Below are 17,778 nucleotides of genomic sequence, written 5' to 3' on the forward strand. Positions count from 1 at the left end.
TCACATCTTAATTTATTTCAAAACGCCTCGGGAGAAAGACAAAGCACAGTGTATTTATGTAGTTTTGACACCGTTTTTTAAAGAGTTAAAAGTAGGGTGTTCCATTTATGTAATCTGAAGAGGCGACTTTGGTCTGTCTTGCCATTGACGTCATGAGGAGAAGGGCTATTCGTGTTCTTACCTATTAATATCGAACTGATCCCGGTTCGGTGTCGGTGCACTCTTAGAACATCACTGGCAATGTATAATGGTTTCAAAAATTGGGATTATGGGTTCAAAGGAAATACATAGTTTCAGTATTTGTATTGGGCAGGGTCTTTCTCATGTCAAAAAATAGATAGAATCATACTATTTTTATATTATTACGAGTAGGTATTATTAGCACCCAAAAAAGTGATCAGTATAGTTTTATTTCTTCTTATTTACTGGCAAATTGGGTTTGCCAGATTATAGGTAAATACGTTCGTAATAGTGTACCTACAGATTGAAATTTAAATAGGCCATTTAACACTCAAAGGTGCCGCATACGGCATACCTATACAAATTAAAATAAAATAACCATCGCGGTAAGTTTCTAGTTGAGTTTATTAAATAAGCAAATGTAATGTACATCACAAAATTGTTCGGCGGTCCGGATCCGGACCGCGGTGCGCCATTCGGTGATCCCTGCTATATAAGATTAACAAATTAAAATAAATGTATATTTGTTACGACTAACTTCCTTCTTTGTAATGACGGTATACTGGCGCCAGTGAGCCAAAATCATAAGTAACAAAAGTGATACATATAGGATGGTTGACCCAGTAGTTGACCACGCACCGGTAGTTGACCATTTGCGACTTCAAATGTCAATATTAAGAATTCCCGCCACTATCTGGTATTTTTTAAGTTGCCTACATGTTATTTCAACTTTAACTGACAAACCAATCACATTCCCGATGACATGAGACAAAAAATGTAGCCTACACTATCATTTTACTTCCGCTCGTCGCCGTTAGTTGCCGATCTGCCGCCATTACAGTTAGGCACGTGTTCTGACAGGTAAGCCTATTTTATTGTTAATTGGCATTGTTTTTGAATGAACCTTATTGTAATGATTGTTTTTTGTAAAGTTTAAATGTTTATCTTCTCGCCTTCAACGTAGTTTTAAATATAACTACCCTTTTTCATGACTTTTTTAAACTGGTTAACTTCTGGTGCATGTTTTTCTTGGTTTTCCTATAGTTGACCAGATGGTCAACGACTGGCTATATGGTTTTTATTTTTTATTTTCTTTTTTTAACTGGATTTTCATAGCTTTGGCATATTCAATACCACCTCTCACGATTTTAAGGTCCAAATCGTGGTGGTTCCTTAAGTTGACCAGTGGTTTGACTTTGGTACCACGTACAAAAAAAAAGCTCCTATGGTTGACCAAGCCTTATAAAACATTATTCTTTGCTTTGCTTGTTTTAGATTAAAAAATGCCACCAAAAAAGAAATTCTTTCAATATAGTGAGGACGACGTTTACGAAGCAGTAAAAGAAATACATTCTGGGAAAAAAAAATTGAGAAACATGCCGCAAATATAAAATCCCCCATTCAACAATGATTAATAAATTTTCTAATGAGTATGATGAATAAGTGCCTTGGCTTTTAGATGAGTACCTAGGTGATTGTATAATTAAGAAACTCAGTTGTTGTAGGTGTTAAAAACCCTAATTGTACTTACCTAATTGTTTTAGTGATAAGAAAAAAATGTGCCATTTCAGTTTTATTTTCAATGTGATTGCTAAGACTGAATATGAAAACTTGTTGATCTAAATTAAAAAAAAGATATTGCTTCTAATTTAAATAAAGTTGATCATAAAAAACAAGCTACTTTTTATTATTTTTTGCTAGTTTTGCCTTGTTTTGAAAATGGTCAACTTTGGGTACAAAACTTAACAACTACTGGGGCCTGCTGGTCAAACTTAGGTACATTCCCGTTTTTGGAATTTTAAAAATATTATAAAAAAAACCTGAACGTAATTCTGTGTTTTTTTTTCTTATCTCGACTTTTAATTAGACAATATACAATATAAAAAATAAACTAAAAGTAAACGTCCAAATAGTTTTAAATAACAACGATTTAAAGTCAAAATTTGTCCTTAACTGGTTTGGGACTGGGTCAACCATCCTAACTACTAAAACTATGCTCATGCTGTTTATCATGGTGTCTAACGGGGTCAATTAGTTACGCCTTCCTTTGTCTCGTGACAATTATCTCGCTGCCGAAGAAAATTACATGTAGGTAGGCATGATGTTCATCTACATTTATGCATTTCAATTCCACTAAGGTCTGAAACTCAAATAAAAACATTAAACACCATAAAATCAAAATGCAAGTGTCAGTGAAAAGTTTTAATGTATTTTCGAAGGAAGTTTGAAAGTTGGTGGTTCCTTGAACGTAGACATAGTGGCGGCGCAAGAAAACAGAGGCAGATCTCCCGCCAAATCGCTTTGTTAGGGCGCTAGCTGTTCAGTCGGCCAATCAGAACGGACCGTGTTCAACGTTCGCGCGCGCGCCTTTATCAAAAAACCGATAATGCTTCCCAAGCGGAGTTCGCTAAACAATAATAAAATCACTTAAAATAAACCGTTTATCAACCACAAGCCACAACACTGGCGACCTCCGCGCCGCGAGCACATCCTTTGTTCACAGAAAAAGTAAAAGAAAAATTAAAAAATAAACAAAATCCGCGGCAGTCCGGTTTCGTTCCCGCTCCGAATCGGCTTCGAAATGAAATAAAAAGTTTGTTGGCGGGAACAATAAATACTCACGGTAAGTTTGTCAACAATTTTGCAAGATGTTGTTATTATTAAACAATCATTGTAAATAGGAGAATGTTTTTAATGTGAGTAGTTAAGAGTGCGAGTCAACGGAGTGCATTGAAAGTGACAGTGCAGTAAGTGGAATCAATCATGTAAAGTTGACCACGATTTAAGTACCTATTAGTACCACTTTCATTCGTTTGAGTATCCGGGTCTTTTACCATCTTCGTAAGTAGGTTTACGGTACGTACTATATTATATTAATACTTTAATGAGAGGGGCTTACATTCTGGTTATTAGGTTACCGGGTGGGGCCTACAACAGGAGCAAATAATTAAAACATAGATTCTACTCCTTAAACGTTGACACTTTTGTATTAGGAGTATATTACAAAAAAAATTGTTTAACGATATAAATTAAATATTTATTTGTTATTATATAAATTAAATGTTATAAAATACGATATTTCACTAAAAAAAAATTTAATTATTGGCTGAATGAAACTATAATTGCCAAGTTAGCTGTCGTTATTCAAGTTAGCGCCCGCCATTTTCAGTATTTCACTTAAAATTTAGTACAATAATTCAACTATTTTGCAACTGTGAGAGTGTTTTATATGAAATGAGTTGTTGTGATTAATGTTAGCAATGTAAATGTAAATCATCGCTGAACGAAGTGTACCTATAGTGCTGAATTAACATTCAAGTTCAAGGAAAAAATAATTCGTAGTCTGTAAGCCGTCTTTCACGTAACCAATATTTTACTATTTGGTTAATGTGATTTTTTCGCAAATATATTAAAAAAACGTCGTTCAATGTAAGTTTGCAAGTGAAGTTATTTATTCGCTTACGACTCATAAAAGACATCTCGGGACTCGTAAATAATGACACACTTTACACACTTGCATTGAAATGTAGTATTGCAATACAGCGTCGTAGAATGAACTTTAAAGCGCACTTAAAAATCAAAACACAAGTTATTTTGAATAGTCGCTTAACAAAATGTTGGCAGATTGAGGAGTACAGCCTACAGTTAAATTTTTTGCTCCTGTTATAGGCCCCACCCGGTAGGTAAACCTATATCCTTAATATCGTGCTCTCTTCTTGTGTATTATGGGATAAGCATTATTGGGCTAAACCGGTTTCAGTGTTTATTGGTCTATTAAATAAAATTTTCCTTACATACTTTTACTAATATTTAAATTACGTAGGTAATTCACAGAATAAACTTGGTTACCTACTTATTCTTGGAATTTTGTTATGAATATGAATAAGCGACTGCAAATGCGTGTGTCGTGTTTAGAAAAAGTAGGCTTATTAAGATTGGTCGTGGGAAAATACCTCAAGTTATATTTTCAGTAGAAGATAAGTAAGTTTATTTACAGTTAAGTATTTAATAATTCCCACAGTAGTCACAGAACAGAAAATAGGTAAGTAATTGCTGGTAAAATCGTTCAAATTAATTCAATTATTTGACCTTCTAATAAAAATCGATTAATATAAGAATTGAAAAACAAACTAAATTATCAAATATCCAACTAAAATTGTAATTATAATTAAGAGTACATACCTACCAGGTATTTTATTGGTAGGTAATAAATAATATTTACTATGCTGCCTATGCTTACATATAACTTAATTAGTCGTCTTTATTTCTTACTTATAGTTCATGATATCATAAAATTCTATCTGGTCAGTCTGGTCATGTAGTGCCTTCAACCTCCTTACATTGCCTACCATGGCTAACATTGCCTGGCTTAAAGAACGTTGATTCTTTACACAGAGCTGGAGATCCAATTACTTGTAATGGGAGAATCACGACCATTTAGATATCTATTAGGAATTAGACAACGACAACTGTTTTGAAGAGAAACATTGTTTTTTAAGCCAGGCAATGTTGGAGACGGCAGGAAAGGTAAGTTGACGGTACTAAAATTACATTGAAATTGGGTAGCAGAGTGGACAAATGTGCCTTTCCATCAGAGAAGGGTATTTATGCTTCATGTGCAATATGGAACATTTCTAAGGGCCATCAGAATTTCTGATGAAATTTTAGATCAAAAGGTCCTTATTGCACTTGAAGCAAAGGACCATTGTGTGATGGAAAGCAACAAATATTGTACTGTCATTTTAGTATCTGGGTTTTATCCATTCAGTACATGGGCCATCATGGGATCACAGTTATCACCAAAACATTGCATGAATTGGGATTTGGTACAATGTTGAAATATTGTCAGGAAGGTGGACTCGGTCAAATACGGTCCTAGGTGTCCCCAAATATATCGACGCGGAATCTTATTGCCCAGACATAAGGCTTTTTTCGCTTTTTTAATAGTCTGTCGGTGGCAAACAATCATATGGCCCGCCTGATGGTAAGCAGTCTCCGTAGCCTATGTACGCCTGCAACTCCAGAGGAGTTACATGCGCGTCGCCGACCCTAACACTCCGCACCCTCGTTGAACTCTGGCAACCTTACTCACCGACAGGAACATAACACGGTCGATATGAATACGGTCATCGGCATTCGGCTTTGGCCGATTCCGCATCGATATATATATATATATATATATATATATACATATAAGGCCACCCTTTTAGTCCAGTGCTACAATTAAGGTCCACACTCCACAAGCTCTTAATTCAGTATATTGTTCATCATTTAATTGTCCGAGTTTTTCTTTCATTTATAAAAATATTTTTCACACCCGAACGAAGATATTTGAGTTCTTGGACCTGGCGTAGTTTTATGGTGCAGTCACCTGCTATAATATGTTACACAACGAAGGCCGCAAAAATATCTGACACGATCTTATTTGTAGAGCCATAAGAGCGTGTCACATATTTTTGTGGCCTTCGAAGAATAAAATATTATTACAGGTGACTGTACTTATCTATTCCGGTTACCATAACCACCTTTTCGCCTAAGCTATGTACGATCAAATTTTAGTTTAATCAAACATCACATACCAGTTAATAAAACAATTGAAGCTGAATAAAAGCTGGAAAAGCGCCCGTTCGTGAGGTTTTTAAGCAGGCGAGGAGGTCTGAGGAATGCAACTCGTAGGTACTAAGTGGTCATTACTCTCTTATTAGAACCGCGAAAAAGGCCAGTAAAGCCAATATCGATACTGTAACGGAATTGTTGGTTAGAATTATGACTGTTCCTACCCAGATTGAATTAACTACATATTTCCAAAAGTGTTAAATAAGAAGGACGGACATAGTCAAATAGGAAGAGCTTTATCCTTTGTAAAATAGATTCTTCTATCACTTATATTATCTAGCAAAATACTATTACCTAAAGTAAAATTTCAGTTCAATCGAACATCAGTTCAAAAACCAAGCAAATTAACCATTATAAATGCTTGAAAACCGCCCATTCATGAGGTTTTCGATCTGGCAAGGAGGTCTAAATCGGAAGTCATTTAAATTCGACGAGGCTAAACTGAGAAATGCAACTCGTACTAAGTGGTCGTTACTCCGCTATCAGCAGCGCGAAATAGGCCAGCAAAGTCAATATCGATACCGAAACAGTAGTTGGTGATTAGTGAAAGCTGGTCTAGTTAATAAAAGAATTACAATTGTACACTACCCAGACGGAACCTGCACTGCCTTTGATAGTCACTAAATTATTAAGTTTCTTCTGTGACTACGAGTGCCTTCGAAATTATGTGGGAACGTACGAATTATAACTTCACTGATTTTTTTTACTTTTTCATCAAATTAATGTGTTGAAACATACATTAAATCTTTCATTTATTTACTAATTAACTGCTTTTTATAAAATAAACATTATGCAGATTATAATCCGGAATCTTCTGTAATCCGTCAACGCGGCTGGTTATTTGCCTGTCCGGATTAGCGAGGTCCTTCTACTACTACTGCTTTCCAAAATGTACGATTACTTAGTCAAATTTTGGTGAAAACCTCAAATCCTTTTTATCTATCAGAAAATACATCCAACCAACATACATTTAACCCATTCAGCACTAATCACGACACATTGTCGTTTTGCCTCTACGAAGCATTTTCGCTACATGCCGGGAATTGTATGTTATCGGCTATGACGTAGTGCTATGATGGTAGCTTAATGTGCTAACACATTCACTGCCAGTAGCGCTAGAAGAAGAAGAAGAAAAAATCAAGGAAAATTTTGATAAAATTATGTAAAAAATAACTTTTCTGATAAGGAAGTAAGTATCTATATTTAATTTAATTTTTACTTAACTAGGAATACTTATTAACAAATTACAAACTAATCATAAAAATAACGCAGTGCATTTAAAATTCATGTATTATCAGTCTCAATGTACAATAAACAGGTATTAGCTTATAGATTAAGAAGTTTAGATTAAATTAGCAATTTTAATATCAAAACTTTCGTAAGACATAGACATATTAAATATGTTAAAACGGGTCCTCGGTACGGAGTGAAACATGTCGAGCGTTTTCGACTTAAATTAAGTGAGTGACCCGTTTTATTAGATTGGATTAGATTTCATTTCATGATATGCGTTATGTTATAATGATAATTAGTCAGCAAATCAATTTGCTTAGCACCCCTGCATAAAAATATGTACTTATGTATGTAGGGGTATCTTTGCTGACTGTACGCAAATACGGGTCTGCGTCTCTTATGTGTTTTATGCATGCAACGCGAATGTTTGGGCAAATACGGTCTTAGGCATAGACAATTAGACATATGGTCTTAGGTACTTAGTATTCACCCGAAAGCGCAACACCTAATTTAGGCCAGTTGTAAGTGCCATATATTCAAGTAAATATCTTAATTCCCAAGCCCGAGAAGAAGCTAAGTCTTTCTTTGGGATTAAAGGAAAGAGTCGAACCAAGATAACTCTGCATGGAATTTGCAATGACAAAATTGTGGTAATGACACCACCTCACTAGATTTGTTCTATTCAAATCGGTGCAATCGATGCAAAGTTTGCTTAGAAGGGCTCAAAAATAGTTAAAATCTCTTAAAAGTCGGATGCCAATCTAGTGTACGGATTGATGGTCGTTCTTGTCTACGTGATTGCGTGATAAAACGGTATGCGTCACTTTCTATCCCGCGGCGTTAACAAGGGACAGTTAATTTATCACGTGGATAAAACCATCCATAATACCCCTGCTTCTTGTTGTCAAGAAGACGCCAATGTGGATAAACATGCAAAGCTTAACGCAGATGGCGTCTTTTAAAAACTTCGTTTCCATATGCCAAATTCAAAGAAATATAAATCAGAGACTACAAACTTTTTTTTGTTCCAAGGCACTATTATTATATACTCTGTGGGGTTTAGCCTCATTGTATCGAAAGTTACGCAATTAACCCGCTGGTATATCGTTAATTTGCATTCAGAAACAACAGGGTTCCACGTTTAGGCACATGTAATATATTCACTGTCGACTATCGGCAAGTCATGAACTATAATACTTAAGTAGCTACGTCCCGTTTTAAATATGTTAAAAGTCCGTTTCCGCTTTGTCATGTAAAGGATTAACTGTGCAAAGCCTTTTACATAACAATGTTTAAGTTTCCAAATTCGAACTTAGTCGATTGTTGGGTCCTTGAACTCAACCCGCTACGTTAGTTTATCGGTAACGTGTTCGCTTTTTCCGAACATTTGGCTATGTATGTGCACGGTAGCGATTATGGGCCTTGATATCTAACAATAAAAAACTAGTATGATTACCTACTTGAGTTGAACTACTTCAACTTGTGCTATTGCGGGCGTTATCGTCACGTTTAGTTCGTCAAAAAAGTGACTATCTAATCTTTAAGCATGTATTTGCTTAGGAGTTTTTCTGAGATTGCTGATTGAAAATGAATTATTAATCAGGTAACACAATTATGCATGATTTTTTTTAGACAAAAAAATAAATAGTTATCGTATGATGCATAAATTAAAGGAAAAACATTAAAAGGTCATTGCTCGACTCATGCGATTGTATCTACTTTCTTAATGCCAAGTCGGGTCATCGCATTTAGAGGTGGTCTTGACCTGCGCGTGGGCTGGTACTTATATCACCATTTTACTATCCGTTCGTAGACTTTATTTCGTTGCAATAAGGTTTACAAATAGCCAGTTTACTTTGTCGATAATGGTTATTACATCATAGTATGAATAATAGGTTTTCCGGTACAATTTGGTTGCATAAGTGGTCGCAAAGCACTGAACATTTTCTTAAATTTGGTATACTTAGTACTTATGAATTTTCTGAAATGATTTTTCGCCTAAGACCCTAAGACATTACGGTGGTCGATCGTCCTACATTACCAAAACATGTTACATATACATTTTGAACCTTAATATCACTGCGATACAGCCATTTTTTAAACGACATTGTTGCTTTGGCACGCGCTCAAAATTAGGCGAAAGAATCATTGTGAAAATTCATACTAAGTAGGTATATGTATGTTTGTCTGACCAGTGACCCTTCCTCTCCTCTCTCCTCCGTCATTCCCTTAATAATGAGGGTCGTGACTACCTCGACGAAGTTTCGAAATGGCGTCTCCCCTTCTGTCTTGCCTCGTGGAGAGCCGCGCTAACCGACATCCCTGGCCGCGGTGACCTGTAAATCATAAACATCTATAGAGTCCTTTATCTAAGAAAATACCTGCTAAAATGTAAGACAGCAGCATTATGCACTTATATATTTTTTGTTAGATTCCTATTGGTTCTGTGTGATCCGATTCGTTCACAGTAATTTTACTTAGTATTATTAGAACAAATTAATGTATTGTATATATAAATGCGAAGAGTTAAAATGCATAGTCCAAATACATATACCTACACTATAAATCCGAGGCCTCATACACCGACCTACATAACGTGCGATATCTAGCGAGCAGGTTCAAATGATTGGTTATCTGTACTTATTCTTATTTCTTACCTATCGCACCTTCTACAATACGTGTTCCAATGACTCCATTTTGTGTTACCTATCACTAGTTCAGTCACTATGTAAACAAAGTAGTCTTCATTTTCCTTGAGTTGTCCCGGCATTTTACCACGGCTCATGTGGCCTGGGGTCTGCTCGGCGACTTATAGCAAGAATTGGCTTAGGCTCTAGTTTTTACGAAAGCGACTACCATCTGACCTTCCAACCCAAAGGATAAACTAGGCCTTATTGGGATTAGTCCGGTTTCCTCCCGTGTTTTCCCTCACCGAAAAGCGACTGGTAAATATCAAATGATATTTCGTACATAAGTTCCGAAAAACTCATTGGTACGAGCCGTAGTTTGAACCCGTGACCTCCGGATTGCAAGTTGCACGCTCTTACCGCTAGGTTTACCACCAGCGCTTTATTAACAAAGTAGAATGGCTTTATTAATCTCTGCATTGTATCTGTATCATCGTAAGGTCGCAGTATGTGATAAGGTGTGTGTCCAATATGCATTACATTGTAGGTAATATTTGTAGGTAACTCCGTTTCAATAGAATTTGAACCTGTCATAAAACAAACAATACAGTAAGTATTGCTTTTGTCTTGTTAATTTTTGAAACAAAAGCAATAGGTACTACAAAATAAATTGTATTATGTTAGCCACCAAGAAATGTAAACATTTCTTTTTGCATAATTTTCGAACAGAACCCAAATTATTGTATACCATCGAGTATCACACAGTCTCTTTGTGACTAGACTGTGTGATACTGATAGTCTAATAAGACTATGTGTTCCTGTATGTCAGTACAGTAATTTTAAGAGTGCTGCTAGTACCTATTTAAAAAGGTGCGTCATATTTGTCACAAAGAAAGGTGACACTTCCCTACATAATTCATCGGACAGACCCCAAACTGTCACTCACACAGATCGCGTGAGGGAAGCGTGGAGGTTCCGTCAACGGCGGCGCCCCACTGTCACAATTGCGAGGTTCCGGGCTGTCATTCCGAACACTTATCGACTAAAAGTGAGCCAGTGTAAGTGAGATCTCTGGTCACTTGAGCTCTTAAAAGAATCCTTGATTGTTTGCAGTCATGAGTCATGAGGCCGCCTTTTAAATTATTCTCAAGTGGGTTTCGAAAAATTTAAAGATAGGTGTAATACCTATGTAAGAGCTTGTGCACAAATCACGCGAATCATCACGCGGGGTACCCAAGAACCTCGCCAAAAATCACGAATGGGCAAGGGGGTCAAAAAGTAGCCGAAAATACCTCGCGTGATTTGTGCACAAGCCCTAAGTAAAATGAACATTTTAGTTGCAATGCAATACCTTTCATCTCTAGAAGGTAATATTACTCAATCAAGATAACAAGAGCTGTTATTAAATAACTATAAAAATTTACGACAGTTTTAGCTAGTACTAATACTAATATATGTATGAAGTGAATACTCGGAACCGAAGATTCGATTCTTTGATAACACATACCTGTTACGGAGCGCAAAGTTACACTGGTTTGCATAAGCCTCGCATCGCCTTCCTCGTAAGCTAAAATACAAGGTCCGTTCGCGTTAAACACGCTATAAACACACATGACACGACACCAGCACGACACACATTACGTAGTCAAATACTGTATAATTGGCGTGACAGCATGAAAGCGTTGCAAGTATCACACGCATGTTCAACCCTTTTATATATGCTAAGTATAATTTTACTACAGTCGGAGTTCTGTAAGAACTTACTTTTGACAGTTATTATTTGAACCTTACACATACGAAGCTAAGGCTATCAGTTAAACGGTACAATAAGTACGCATATGAGGATCAATCAAAACTGTTAAAAGTCTATTCTTACAGATCTTCGAACTATACGTAATAGACTGCATCAAGAACGACTGTTATTAGAGCAAGCTCGAATGCTTTCTAGTATCTACAACTTCTACAAGGTTTATTCCCTTGGTAGCAAAGATAAGTCTGCGGTCGATAAATTTTTGAATATGAAGGAGATCGGGTTAAGTGTCAGTTTGATTGAACCGGCTTCCTTGAAATCCTAATTTTGTAACTAATTGTTAGATTAATATAGTTTACGCCATTTTCGGTGAATCAAATTATGCATGAAAAATGGTTTTTGTAGCATTATCTGGTCGAAATGGTCGAAAACGAATCTTGTTTTTAGGCACTGGACATGAACATGACAAATTGTTAAATTACCTGCCTATTCCTTATTATTGTTTTTAATTATCACGCTCGTAAAGTTTTTCTGTTAGGAATGGATGAAATTATACTAAGCATTCTACCTACCTATTTGAAGTACTCTTTGCTTTGCCATCTCTGTTAAGCAGGATTCACGGGGGTGGAAGCGAGGAGAATCGTGAAGGTGTGACGGTGCGCATTGTCACAGTAAATGACGTCATGATACACTCATTTCGCCCATGTAATTTATACATACAACGAAGCGAACGGAAACGCTGCCATTTAGATTATATGAGTTTGCCAATTACCTCTAAACTGCAGTAATCGGGGCACAAAAATAGGAATGTATGATAGAATTTATACATCCGAGTATGTCCATACGTATGGTCTATCAATATTATTTATTTTATCTTTGCTACAACACTGCTGCATTCTAAATTAAGAAATCCACTTCCTACCCTTATTTTCATGAATAATAGTAGATTATTAACTAAGGGATGAAAGGCACTCATCTGCCAAGATAATTTGGCGCAGTTAGAGCGCCACTATCGGACTATTTCAAGGCTGAAATGATGCTTTTTCACTCGAGTTAAACACTCTACTACTTTTCATTTCGAATACGAGGAAAGTAAAATACATGTGTTATTTTTAAACATGACTAAGTATATTTTTACAATTAACCATTTAGGTAAAAGTATCGGTTTTTATGGGATGGGGAGTTAAATATCAGAATGGAAATAAGATAACAAATCTATTTAAAACCAAATTTCAATTGCTTATCGTAAAAACATTGTACTTGGAAAGTTAAATGCTCTAGTGCAGAAACGTATCACTTTCTGCACACTTTTTAGAACAACAATAACCCTCTTTCAGAGCATGAAAAATGTAAAAAAAAGTGTCGGGTACTGGTTCATATCGGTTACTATTGTCACTACGTTATCTACATCATTTTTCTAAAGAATATGTTTTGTGTTTATTTGTAGATATAAAATGACTCGAATAAACCATCAGATCATAGAATCTTAAATCTATGAATAAACCCGACCGAATTACACTTAACTGTAGCATTTGTAGAAACTAATAAACGAGCAATAAACTTAATTCTGTCGCGTTACGTTAGTAACTTGAATACTTAAATAAGTCAAGTACTTTTATAAACTCGATGGGTACGGTGAGAGATGTCATCTCAACAAATTTTTTAGGCTAGGTATAAACTAATTGGAGATGATACCTGTCGCCCTACCCAGTTTCAAAACTACAAGCAAGCAGCAAGTGTTATTATACAACAAAAAATAATGAATGAGTAAGATCTAAACGTACGTCGATTCAGAACATGGGTAAAACCTGAAATTGCGTAATTTACTCCACTATTCTACCTTATCATCCGCTTCTAAATTGGTTTCGTGATGTGGTAACCGACAGTGCTAATCATATCCCATGTGGTTACATAGTGCTTGTATAGTGGTTAGGATATCCATTGTGTTTTGATGAGATCCGTTATTACATATCGATCGTGTCATTCACGAAGACGTGTGCCTTCACTCGTATTGTTATGTTATTAAAGGTTAGATTTGACAAATCTGCGGATCATCGTGAATGACACGAATTATACTTATAAATAACCACATCGTTATGTCTACCACTTATCTCAGGCCGTTGGTAAAGCTTTAAAAAAGCTGCCAACTTATCTTGGTTTGACTCTAATTCATTTTTTTGTTCATTCTTGATTTGAGGGTATTATAAATCAGTATTGCTACTATTTGGGTGTCAAGCCAAATAGTCTAGTTTTAGATTTCGAACATAATTGTCAGTTGCTAGCGCATGTTACTATATACCTATTTCATTTTATCCATTTATACCAACGACCTCAGTTAATTGGTATAACTAAAAGATGTCTTCTCTTGTATACCTATTTTGTGAAATGAAAAAAACAAAATCACTGCACAACATTTTTTTCTTGCGGTCTAATCATAAATTTGTATTGCCAGTACTGGCTTTGTTCTAATGTGCAAAATGTGTTTAAGGTCTACAGTAAATTGTGAATTTTTGAAATAGTCTTAATACCTGTAAATTCTCTCAATTTACAGGTATTAAGACTGAAAAAATTAATGAAAGGTAATGTGTATTTTCGCACACATTTAATACTTGTTCACTGCATCAAGAAGTAATATCATGATGATTTCACAGATGGTGCCGAATCACTGGGCGCTAGTAGTGTTGCTGGTGCAACTGGTCAGATGCAGCGAAAACAACGTTAATTTGGGAGGACCCGAGTAAGTTTAATTAAAGTATTTATTTATTAACTATACAGTATGTAACAGAACGAAAGGCAAAGAAAGAAACCCATTAATGTTTAAGTCATAGTGAGCAACTGTTACTATGGAACCAACGCAACCCCGAAATCGCGAAAAAAAATTGACTCCCCATAGGAGATTTCAACATATTACTTACTTATTTACTGCTGTGGCGCAGTTTCTATCCAGTCGACGGCGCCGATTTCGCTAAGATCTTTTTGCACTTCGTCTCTCCGGCGGTACCTAGGGCGTCCAGACGGTCTTCGGCCATTTGGAACTCCAGAGTACGCCCTCCAGACTGCACGATCCTCACCCATCCGGACTACGTGCCGGAGCCATCGGAGTCTGGCGGCTTTCGTATTTCCAATGATGTTCGGTTCGGACAACAGATCTTCAATCACCTGGTTCCTGCGGAGTCTCCAGGTTCCATTCTCTCCACATGAGGGTTCGAGGATTTTTCAAATACAAAATACAAATACAATTTTTTTTCGGTTGATCTTCCTCTCAGCTACCAGTAGCTCGCGCTCTTACTTTTGTGTTAGTGACCAAGCTTCGCATCCGTAAATAAATTTCAACATCAGACCAGCAAAATATATGAAACAGCCAAAATTTTACGCTTTTTCAGGGTTTGTCCCATAGTCAGTTGCTCAGTATGACATAAACATTAACAGGTATCTTTCTTTGCCTTTCATTCTGTTACATACTGTATACTCGTATCTTCCCCTTTTTTAATTGATTTCGTGAAATTTCGTAAGCAGGTTAGATACATTTTGTATGAATTTTCTGTGGAATAAGTTATTGAACATTTTCAAAATGGTGCTGCATGTATGGGCATTTATTTAATTTTAAACATTAAAAAGACAGACCTATTATAGTTTAGTACGTCGTTGTTGTATTGGCAAAACACATTAATTTAGTCCATATGATAAGGACGACCATAGTGTTTAATTTTATTGTAGTATTTTTTTTTCTTTTATTTTTTGTCGTTGAAATGAATTTTTATTTTTATTTAAACTTGTTATTATTTTTTGTGTCTTATCTATATATGTCCATCAATTCAATTCAATAATTTATTCCAGAAAATAATTCAAAATAAAATAACTAACATATAAATCTCTTGTTATTATTTCAATTAAACCTCGCTCAATCAGTTGCAGCTTTGATTACTTGTAGGGATTTAAGTGGCGTAACACTTCTTCAGAATGAATTATGTGAGCTACGAAGGCTCACGAGCATGATATTACCATTACAAGGCTCGCGTTCGCAGTAGATATATTTATTTTCGAAAAGGCTACATTTTAAGTGCCAAATACTCAATACTCTGCGTAGGGGGCACCACTAGTAGTGCTCAGCCATGCACCAGTGGTCAGACTTTCTTGCTTATTTTTGGTTGTAATTATCAGTTTTTCAAATTTTCATGTCAAAAATAGGTGAAATTATTGATTGATAAACTATTAATTAATTGAAAAATAGCTTAATTTATAAAATAATTGTTTAGCATGAACCACAACCCTACTTTAAAGAAGTGCTGTCTTCTGACATGATGGGTTAAGTGATATCCGCTATTTTTTTTGGAGTGTCACAATGGCGAATTCTGATGTTTTGTTACAAGAATTGGAACTGTTTTTAAATAATTAATACTTAATATATCTGAAATAAGCAAAAAAATAATATAAATCCATATTAAAGTAACATTTTTAATTTTTATTGGGAACTACTTTTTTGTATTAAATCCAATAGTTAGCCTCCCCTGGCTGACTAATGGGTTTGAGGCAGTAATTTTAAAATGGTCGTAAATCCAGAAGTCAGCCGAGGGTGGCTGAACATAGGATTCACGTTGTTTTTGGTTTCAAATGGACTGTAAGTCGTTAAATGAAACACCTTTAAATATTTACTTTATTAGGACTTTATTTGATTGAAATACATCAAATACCCAGTAGTCAACCTATGGCTGCCGACTGGACTCTAAGATCACGGGACTCGGAACCCACTAGTCAGCCGTTAAAATGGGATAGCTGGACACTGGGTATTTAAAGGCTGTTTATTGGTACAGAGGGGGCTGATTACTGGCAAAAAGGCTCTTTCTTTATATTTAATGGAATATTTCCAATAGCAAAATTAAATTACGTTTTACAGTACATATGGGGCTACTTTATACCACTAGTGCGAGAAGTAGCATATTACGTTACTGTGTCGAACATTTAAAGGGCCATATGTACTGTAAAACGTTGTACGATACATGTGCGAATAGGTAATTCGCAACTCGTGTCGATTTAAAACACTCCCTTCGGTCGTGTTTTAATTTATCGCCACTCGTTTCGAATTTCCTATTTTTCGCACTTGTATCGTAATGTACTATTATTCTTCATAATAAAATTAACTTTATGAAATTCTTGATCAATAAAAACATTCATGATTCTTATTGGTCAATTAGTGGGCAGATTAAACGATCTTATACATAGAAATTTCGTAAAAAGGCTGACTACTGGTGCCTTTACCCTACATACTGAGGGTCTACCGGGAACCCGTTTTGCGGTAGACCGTAAACAAACCGCCTTGCAAAGCATAGTGTGTATAAGTTAGTTTATGGTTTACGACATGTGTATGTGATGCTGTACAATATTGCAGTAATACTCCAATATTGTATACCACTGTAATGTTAAATATTAATTCGTTGGTATGTTATGTATGCACCATCGTGACCATAGGCCACACAGTACATTAATTATTGCTAAAAGGTCCGAGTATAATAAATATGAATGCACTTTGCTGCTTTACCCGTGTTACTTAAGATTGAGGATTTGCGAAGAATATACTACAGACTTCTTATTTGTTGTACCTATTAGTTAGATTGTTATTGTTATAATTAATTAGGTTTACCATCATACATCCTGCTTAAAAACAGGAATTTGCAATTGCTACATTCTTATTCTTACTTACAATGTACATGCAGTTATAGGCATAGCTAACTATTTTTAAACCACTTCCAACATTAACGACGTAACCAGTTCAAACGGAACAATGGTATCGACCATTGGTCACGAGTATACTAAAATTAGTGGCGTTATTAGCTTTGTCGGCGTATCGAAGCCAGAAACGCATCGTGCTAACCCTTTAGATCTTTCCCACTGCCATCCAGTTTTTTGCGGATACGGTTTTCTGCGGGATCCAGTTTTCTTTAGTATGCGTGCAGTAAGCCGCAAACAGAATGCTCATGTGAACGGTACCATTAGGACGTATACTACTGAAACGGGATTCTGGAGAATACCGTACCCGCAAAAAATTGGACGTCAGTGGGAAAGAGCTGTTAGCTCTTTGGAGTCATGGATTCGTGCTGGTCTAATGAGCTAGTTTACCTACCCATCATAAAAGGGAGCTTAGTAAACTGTTTCCTATAATCATTCTCAGCATATTTTGTTATTTTGAGCATGTGCCTATCATGTGTAATAATGCAAGTATAGTCGCTCAAAATCCCACTACTTAGAAAAATGTTGGCTAGTAAGGTTAATCACTTCATTAATTATATATCTATATACTCGTATAATTATATAGACATAATTTGGTGGCATTTTTATACGATAACAGGAAGTACGGGGTTGAGTTAAACCGTAAAA

The 17,778-nt window shown here is 35.8% G+C and overlaps 1 protein-coding gene across 1 annotated transcript in view; it reads left to right on the forward strand.

The window, feature by feature from the left end:
- The first annotated feature begins 2,291 nt into the window (after positions 1-2,291).
- LOC133523407 (chitooligosaccharidolytic beta-N-acetylglucosaminidase-like) overlaps positions 2,292-17,778 on the forward strand; it is a 32,879-nt gene continuing 17,392 nt past the window's right edge. Inside the window, exons 1-2 of the mRNA XM_061858961.1 lie at positions 2,292-2,803; positions 14,058-14,143. Coding sequence (XP_061714945.1) covers positions 14,058-14,143 — 86 coding nt within the window. The 5' untranslated portion in view covers positions 2,292-2,803. The remainder of the gene's footprint in view (positions 2,804-14,057; positions 14,144-17,778) is intronic.

This window comes from Cydia pomonella, chromosome 12 (genome assembly GCF_033807575.1).
Source record: "Cydia pomonella isolate Wapato2018A chromosome 12, ilCydPomo1, whole genome shotgun sequence".
In the NCBI taxonomy this organism is placed as follows: domain Eukaryota; kingdom Metazoa; phylum Arthropoda; class Insecta; order Lepidoptera; family Tortricidae; genus Cydia; species Cydia pomonella.